General features: G+C 35.1%; 1 protein-coding gene across 1 annotated transcript; it reads right to left on the bottom strand.

The window, feature by feature from the left end:
• Nucleotides 1-1,431: 1,431 nt before the first annotated feature.
• Nucleotides 1,432-4,599, bottom strand: LOC120775475. Its single transcript, XM_040105675.1, has 4 exons — nt 4,003-4,599; nt 3,416-3,649; nt 3,158-3,353; nt 1,432-1,993 (listed from the first exon to the last, which is right to left on the bottom strand). The coding sequence occupies exons 1-4, from the start codon at nt 4,496-4,498 to the stop codon at nt 1,462-1,464; spliced, it is 1,458 nt and encodes a 485-aa protein (XP_039961609.1). The 5' UTR covers nt 4,499-4,599; the 3' UTR covers nt 1,432-1,461.
• Between the last annotated feature and the right edge of the window lie 4,915 nt (nt 4,600-9,514).

Genomic DNA, 9,514 nt, shown 5'->3' with positions numbered 1-9,514 from the left:
AGTTATACTAAGTTAAGGCACTCAAGCTTCAGAACACCAGATTCTAGATTGCCCAGCAATTTGTAGAAGCAGGCTCAAGGGCCTAGGTTCCATCTACGTGGACAGGGATCAAAACACCTCAGTCGCGCCTAGCAAGCTTCTGGAATTGTTCGGAATGAAGGACCTTTGTGACCTTAAGTGATATTGGAGACGGCACAATGCAAATCCTCAATTTTACTATCTATCTATCTAAGCTAAGACAACGTTTTTGTTAAGTTATATTAAGTTATACCATAAAAAAAAATTAAGTATGTTTATCTTAGTAAAGTCGGTTCAAACGAGTAAGGAACTTCCCCTTATAAAAATTCAAGTTACTCGTGATATTTTGCACTGGACGTTGTAGTCTGAAGAAGCAGCTATTCAAAATGTGTATAGCTTCTTGTAAGAGCCGCCGGTTTTGCGTCAAGAATCCGGAAATTCTTGAGCAACTTAAATATTCTAGTCAGTAAACGCAAGATCAAGGTACTTGGATCTATACGTATATCCGAAAAGGGATCACATTACCTTAAAAGTGTTCCTGGAATCCGTCAGGGTGCTGGGCCTATGTAAATCTGTGTTACGGAGGGCGCCATAATAGACCTTCGGTCGCAGTGCAAGCTTCAATTTCTTCATATTTATTTATCTTAAAAATGTAAGAACTTTCGAACGTGTGGGGATATGTAGATGAACGATTTTCACCGCTTTCGAAGATTCCATAAAATTAGTCTTTCTATTCCCAAGAAAAGTTCCGACAAACGACGAGTTGGAAGTTATATTTACTCTATCTATACCTCCATTATAGATAGGTATGATTTTACAAGGTTTGAGGCGTACCCATTACCAACCCGACCACAGTTTTTGAGATATCGGTATGAAATTCTGCAAACGTTCTTTTCATCCCAAGAAGCTACTCATTAGTCGGGAACGCCTATATCGGACTACTAAAGTAGATAGAAGTCAAACACACTGAATGATCAAATTCTTATATGAAAAAAAATGTTCATTTGACAAGTTACCTTCAGGAAATTTTGGATGCATTATTCTTAGACCACTTTGCAATCTTCGAACACATTGATCGGATCGGATCACTATAGCTTAAAGGTGTGTCCTACCTCTACACAGTACCTACGTTCCCACTTTCTGCCCAAAATTAGAAAAATATATTTAAAAAATATTTTATAATAGTCCCCGCCTCGCAACAGACAACAGCGAAGCTTCGAGAATATTTGTAGCCTAAAAACAAATACACATCTAGGCAATAAATGGAAAGAGTGGTCGAACATATAGTAGATGTATAGACAGTAGTTATGTACAAAAAAAAAACCAAGTTTCTTCCTACAAATAAAGCTCCCTTAGTTTGTTTATAATTTTGTGTTTATTTCTAGCGATTTTGTTTCAAATTCACACCCCACTCACATATGTATACACTCTACTTTTAAGTGGTCACTTAAACTCATTCAATAGGCACTCGATCGGATCACTACCCGTTTCCTCCGACTCAGACTCATTAATCTCTGAGGTCGGTTCTTCAGAATCTTCGCTCACTTCCGACGGCAATTCGGTGGTGGCAATACTCAAGAGACTTAGCGTAGTAAAGGATTTGATAAAAGTGATCGTACCACGTCGCTTCCAAAACGGTTTCGCTTGATTCTTCCATTTGCGCAATTTATACAAATCACAAAAATTGAATTGCGAACTCTTAATGATGTCTATGTAGGTTTTCTCATTCGAGATGGTTTGCAATAAGGCGACCATATATTTGACACATCGCTTGTTTTCCGACTCTTCCTCGTCTTGGAATGAGTCGCGTGCCTCTCTAAGCGCATTCTCAGCTAAATGATATTTGCTTGGGGTTTTCATATAGATCTTTGCCACTTGCAGCAATGCTAAGCCCAGCAGTTTACTCAACTCCAGATGTCGCGCTAACAAAACTGCCAATCTTAGTTTGGCCATAGCGTAGGGTGTGGAACCCAAACTTTGGAAAGATAAAGGGTGATAATTACTACAATTATTTTATAGTTCTATAAGATGGTGAGTATGTAAGATAGAGAAAGATGGTACCATATGGCTCCAAAACTGTCTAGACTGTCTGACTGTTGAAGATTATCTTCTAAACATTTTTGCCTTAAAAACCATTTGGAAGCATTAGTTTGCTGTTTTCTTCAGTTTAATCGAATGAGTCTTATTAGTATTTATACTATCTGCCAACTGTCAGCTGTCAACTGCCTAGCTTATTTTCTTGTATTTGGACTAGTAAGCTCGATACCCTAAAGCTGCTGGCTACCGAGTCGAAGCCTTGGTTATCACTGCTCTACTCGTATAGTCAATAAGATTCCTACTGGTACTAAAAAATCATATAACGGACGCTGTCACCTGTCAAATGTTGTCAGTTTTAATCACTTATAACGACAACAATTCAAAAGTGTTAACTACCTTTGCTAACTTCTTCCTAAACAAGGCGTTTTATGTTGAAAGAAGACTCGTATACGAATTATAATAAAAAATAATTACGAAGTATCCAAGAAGAAAATCTGATTTGAGAGAAAGCCTGTGACTAAGGAGATCAATACACTTACTATCCATATACTTAACCGAATTCTTAAAACGTGTTGGAATAATCTCTTGTTAAATCATAGAGTATTTCAGATTTGTTATGCCCCGATTATCGGACTCATTCGTATCGAAACCGAGAGTGCGTCCTTGTGTGGCTCAATGAGCTTTTTACTATACCTCTAGTGGTAGATTTAAGAAAAACCGTAATGAAATGGAAAACCCTTATAAAACAGAAGTTAAACCCAATAATTTTTTTGGTTCTTATTGAAAAGCTTTAAACCCACTTTTTATCCCAGAACGAAATAAAAGGGTTCATACTATGCCAGTTTGTGTCATTGCTAGAAGAAGAATCTGTTTCGAAAAATACTTCATCGTCGAATCTAGCCTTAGCTGAGACCTATTTTCAGAACATGGGTACAAAAATTTACCAAATATGGAAGCTCTGGAAGTTAACTCCATAAGAAATGAAGGCGTTTCCTGGGAGGCCTATACAATAAAAACCAACATTCTAGGGAGGAAAATGCAACTAACTAACTCAAATTTGAAAGCTTAGAGTTCAAGATTCAAACTGGAAATATTTTCATACTTTTCATAACACACGGCCTTAGAAATGTTTAATTCACATCTCACTTTCTGGAACTCATTGTTTTTCTCGCCCATCAAATAACGTTCAGCGGATCTTAAGTGCCTCATAGCCTCTTTGTAATTGCTGATCTCTATTAGCAGGCGCGCTTTCACCAAAATCGCCTTCGCGACTAGAATTTTCAACTTCATTTGACCAACTGAAATTAATTCCACAGACATTCATATTTATGCTCAAAAATCTTAGGGCTTTAGGGCTCACCTTCGGCTATACATTTGATTGAACGATCAGCTTGTTCTATGCCCAGCTTTGGGTTGGTATGTATAAAGGCCTTTGCCGATTTGAAGAGTACGCTGGCAAATGTTACACCAACAAATTCATGTAAATTTTGCTCATCAAACACGGGCGTTATGTTATCGGTACGCCAGTCTTGAGCGCGACTCAGCGATAACGCTTTCTCGAAGTATGTAATTTCTCTTTTGAAACTGTGCGCCCCTGGAAGAGTTTTGAAGAAGAAATTATCGATGTGAAGGAGAGAAAGCAGTTGAGAATAGCAAAAACAGGAAATATGATGGTTTCTGGATTTACTGAATAATCGAGACATGTGATAGACTTTTGACTCTAACTCCTTCTTTGATCTTGAAGAGTTGGCTAGTATCTGCCAAGGGCCAAAGCAATGCTTCTCTATAACTTCGAGAAGGCAGTTTAAAATGCTTTGAAGCCTACAGCTCCAAGTCGGCGATAAACAGTAATGAAGATTTTGCGAACAAAAATTGAACTCAAAGATGTAGATAATTCAAAAAATACAACAACACACCAAGATTCTATTAAAATACCAAGAAACTCACTGCCAGTCATATGAAACACAGCGTAATGCGTAAAAATCTTCGCACGCAACTCGCAGCACATAACATCGTTCACGCCAAACGAATCCGCTATTTCGATGATTATTTCAAGGAAACTCTTCGTGAACCAATGAAAAGAATCGGGTAAACTCTTCGCTATACTCAGTGCTTGATAGATAAGTTCGTAGGTGGACTTTCTGCTAAGGCAAGTCTTCAACTTAGACACCAACTCGGCTGCCTTGCAAGTTTCGTATAGCTTCAGCAATTCCCTCTTTTTCGCCCACATGCGTTTCTTGATGAATTTGTCATTGATGAGCGCATTCTCCTCACACACCAGGTACTCGAAGTACTTGGCGCAAGTCATGCAGCCCTCGAAGCACAGCTCGGATAAAAGAGCCTGGTAAAGTTCGTGGTGACCTCGTTTCGCTTCCATCAAGGTCATATGCTCGATTTCAACACCAGCCATTACTCGTTTCAAGTACGTCCTTCCCGCTGCCATTCTGAATGCGCTTACTTTTTTGAGGTTTTATTCGATGTTGTTGTGGAATCTGATTTTTGCTTTCGGTTTATTGTGCCAAAAGGTGCCGAAAAGGTTGCAAAAATTATTTGAACGAAATTATTTTATATAAAAAATAATTATAAAAAATATAAAAAAAAACAAAACTTTTTCAGTTTTGCTAAGTTTAGTAAAAAAATTAAACTGAAAATGAAATATGAAGAAACATCATTTTGAAAGCAATTTGTTTGGGAAAATATTTCGAAGAAGAAGGCAAGTGGAAATTGATTTTTCATTTCGACAAATTTCTTTCAATTTGTTTAACGGGAATAATTAATTTCATATTTAATAGAAATATGTTGAAACTATATCAAACCAGAAACAGAACCAGAATTCAGAACAAATAAAATAAAGATGGCCAAGACGAGGAATATGGAAACTAAGACGTTACCCTATACTCACCGTCACTCCAAAAAAAATCATACAAAACTGGGGAAAAGACAGCCTCAAACGATACTCCGGCAAAACAAGCACCACCGGCAAAACAAGGAAAAGGGAAGAGCACCCAGCTATCACTAAAGAAGGACCTCAAGACCCGCCGAAACAAGAATACATTCCCCAAATGAGACAAGCAGAAGAGGAATCCCTAGAAAAGTGCAAGAATATCATGCAAAAAATTAAGATGGCGATGGCAAAACAAAAGAACGTCAGCATTGATGCAAAGAACGGAACGACACAGCTAGACAAACTCTTCGACGTCATTAAAAGTTACCGCAGAAATTGGATCATCGCAGAAAAAGAGAAATGGTGAGGACATCTAAGCAGGCGCATTACGACCTACGAATCAATAACATCAAAACGGCGCGCGACAAGTCAGGTGACGCCTCGAGAAACAGTACGATGACGAGTTGAAAACAACGGTGAAGAGAGGTTAAGGTCAAGGGCATCCGCAAAACAAGAACCGGTTCTCTACTATTAGAACTGGAGAAGAGACAGACAAGAAAAGCCAGCTTCTAGGCGTTTCAAGATCACCCTTAGGGAATCTGCAACTGTGGCCGACCTTAAATCAAAGGCTGCTATAAAAATTAGAGACCTTGACTCATTCACAACAAAAAAGGAAGTAGCAGGGACTGTAAAAGTAACGCTAAAGGACCCCGTCGAAGGCTTCACAATAAACATAACAGCACCTCAGATAAGAGAGCAAGTAAGGCATATATAACGTTATACCAAATTTTCGGTTTCTGTTTCCATTCTGATGCGACATCAATGTAAGACAATATTTTAAACACCTTTTGTAATTAATCCATATGTATGTATATTCATAAATAGACGAAAACAGTGTCTAAACTAATACAGGTTACAGTTTCTGTTTCTATTTCTGTTATAGGAAAGCTTGAAAAAATATGGTATATATAAATATTTAGAGTGAGTTTTAATTTGCCAGTCGACAAATGCAAAACTATTCTGTTAAATTTAATCGTTTCATATATTCAGTTTCTGTTCTTCCAGTTTCTGTCTCTATTGCAATTAAAGAAATTAGACGAAATTTCGCAACTTTAGCTTATGCTATTTGTAGAAACCTTTTTTTATGGTAAATAAAAAAATTCTGTTCTGTTAAAATCTGTTTCTGTTTCCATTTCTGTTATCATATTTTTGTAAGCTCACACTAAAAATATAGAATGAACGCAAAATCTCATGTAGAAATATTTATATTCGAATAAGTCAGATTCTATTGCAGAATTTGAGAAAAATTCACTCTAATATAAGAGATAATTAAAGTACTTTTCGATACCTGCAGAATCAACAACAGAATCTACAGTAAACTTTTGTAGCATAACTACATATTTCTATATAGTTTAGTAGTCAATTGAGTTTCTGCTCTTCATACGAACAATTTTCGCACCCAATATACTGAAATAACAAACCCATTCGACGCACGTGCTTGCAACTAACAACAAAACTCGCAACCTGCAACATAGAACTTGCAACATGTTCTATTTGCCGGTTGCTTCCATTGAGAAGTGGAACAAAAGCAAAGCCAATGTGAATATTATAAAAAAAATGCCGCACGTCACCGTTATGTCGTCAATTTGGAAGTATGAACAGAAATACTGCAACAACAAAACCATAGTAGAATAAAAAAAAGCAATAAGAAAGCCACGCAAGTTGAGGAATTAGCACTGGAGTGAATAAATCACTAAGGGTATGTGCGCGTGCGTGTGTGTGAGTGTGTTGACGCCACTACTACCGAAATGAATTGTCCAGCAAATTAAGCGAGTTTTTCATGCGAATTTCCTTTTCAGTTGTACCGTTGACATCGGCACGCATGGAAGTAGCGAATTCGGTTAATACTCGTGGCGCGAAGTTATGAAATACCGTTATAGCTATAAACTAAGGGTGGAGTGCGATTATGTGAAGTTGTTTAAAAAGTGTGAAATGCTGAATTTGCACAAACAATTACATATGAGCAGAAAATAAAAGCATTGCAAGATGTAAGAAAGTGAAGTTTCTTAGTTCCTTTAATATCTAAAAGTTTTCTCGGGAATTAAAGCAAAATGGCAGTTGGCCAAATGGTTAAGTGTACGCAGCTTATGACAGCAGTTATTGGAAGGTTCAGTGACTTGGGAAGATTCTACAAATTTTTACTTTTGTAGACCCCTAAAACTTACTATCAAATTTTCCAATATATCCGGTAAATTGAGCAGTTTGGATAAAAATATGTTGCAATTGTTGTTGTTTCTCGTAAGGTCTCTAAACCATTTTTCCAAGTTATACAGTGGGAGAACCTTTGAATAAGGTTAATAGGAAGGAAGAAAGTAATCTAACTAAAAGTCGTGGAGACATATGCGTATGAATAGGACCTTAGTCAAGTGTTTGACTTCACCAGGACTCAGCTAAACTTATAAAATGTTTGTCGTTAAATACCTACAAGTAGCCAGAGGCATATAAATTTCCTATTTTCCTATAGGTTGGAGCCTGCTTTGGCTAGTTCATCTGCTTGGCACCGCCTACTTTTTGGTGAAATCCCATATCTCGGAACCCGACTAAGCGATTTCGACAAAATTTAGTACATGGCATACAGACAACAATCACGCCTATTTCCCTAGAGGGTTTGTCCGAAAAGTAATAGGACTGAGTCGATTCAACACAATTTATTGAACCAATCATTACAATTCTTTAAAAACTTTCAAAATAAGCTCCTTCTGCGTCGATTTCCAAGCATTGAAGGCGTCACGGAAAACAAAGCATTCTCCGGAATAGCTTTGGGAGCCGAGGTGCATGCTGCTTGGTACCCCTCTGCCGTCTCAAAATGCTTGCCTTTCATTAGCCTTTTTACGCAAGGAAACAAAAAAATTCCGGGAGGGGGGGAGGCGAGGTTGTTTGGTTGGGCACATCCGGGCTGTAGGGCAGCTCCTCCTACTACTGCTTTTCTTAAAAATATACAAAACAAATTACCCCCCTGAAGTCTGAAGCTTCAACATAACCTAACAGTGTGTTGTTATATATACATACATATATATAAATTAAAACAAAATATCTTTTAAGCCCACACACTTCCAGCAATAAACGGGTATGTGGCAAAACAAAATGTACAACAACAACAAGTCACAATTAAAGTGAGTTAGTGAAATTTATAAGCACAAAACAAAAACAAAAACTGACATAAAAGGCTGCACTTACCAAAGTCAGCGAATTCGTCACCGAAATGCCATGTGTGGCTGTGTGTGTGCGTGTATGTGTATTACATGCGCAAGCAAAAGTGAAGTGGCTGTAAAAAAAGCATAAAAAGCAATAATCAAATAAATAAAATCATGCATAAATCCAAAATAAAAGTGTGTTTATGTGTTGACGTGTGTTTGAAATTGTAAATGAAAATTTAAAAAATTAAATATGAAAAGTCGAAAAAATACGCTCGACTCATCCGACGAGGACAGCATAGAGCTTTTGGATAAACTGAAGCATGTGCACGTCGAGTCCGAGGCAACTAGCCATGTGCTGTGCTACAAGGAGAAAAGCTGTTGGGAGTCTGTTAAATGGAAATCGGCGCTGAATCATATTGGCTTATTCATATCGCTATCGATCTATGTGGGCGTAGGTGGGCTGGTGAGTGGATATACACACATACTTTATATTAATTATTTATTAAAGTTCTTAAGCGCTTTTTATGATGCGGTATAGAAAATTGCTAAATATGTAATTCGAAAATATCAAAAAAAAATAAAAAATAAAAAAAATAAATTAAGTAATTAAGTAATTAAGTTTTGTTATTAATTATTAAAATTATAAAAATAAATTTTTCTGAGTATTAATAATGAATTGATGTTTAATTAATTATTCTAAATTATTATTAAAATTAATTAACTGTTAATTTACTAAAAATAATCATTTTAATTTAATCAATTAATTTAATTTTTATTTGTTATGTTAAACAATAATATATTATTAAAAAGAAAGAATTAATCAAAGTATTAATTATTAATTAATTACATAAAATAATTAAGTAATTAAATTTTAGTATTGCTAATGAAAAATATAGGTTTTGAGTAATTAGTTATTAATTAATGTTTAATTAAAAATTTTAATTTTTTATTAAAATTAAATAATTACGAATTTACTAAATATACTAATTGAAATTTAATTAATGAATTTAAAATTTTTTATAAATTATTTTAGCTAACAATAATAATATAATTAAAGTATAAAATTAATAATTAGTTAATTAAATTAAAAATTTAATTTTTTTTTTGTAATTATTCACTTCTTACTTTCTAGTAATAATTATAAAATTATAATCTACAATAATCAAAAACATTATTTTTTTTTAATAATTTGTTAAGAATACTATTTTATCTTGAGTAATTAGTTATTAATTAAGGTTTAATTAATTATTCTAAATTATTTTCAAAATTAATTAATTACTAATTTACCAAATATATTAATTAGAAGTTAATTAATTAATTTAAAGATTTATTTTTTTTAAATTATTTTTGTTAACAAAAATAATATAATTATATAAAA

Source organism: Bactrocera tryoni, chromosome 4 (assembly GCF_016617805.1).
Source record: "Bactrocera tryoni isolate S06 chromosome 4, CSIRO_BtryS06_freeze2, whole genome shotgun sequence".
Classification (NCBI taxonomy): domain Eukaryota; kingdom Metazoa; phylum Arthropoda; class Insecta; order Diptera; family Tephritidae; genus Bactrocera; species Bactrocera tryoni.
Note: the sequence above shows the minus strand (reverse complement) of the source record. Positions and strands in the feature narration are given on the sequence as shown.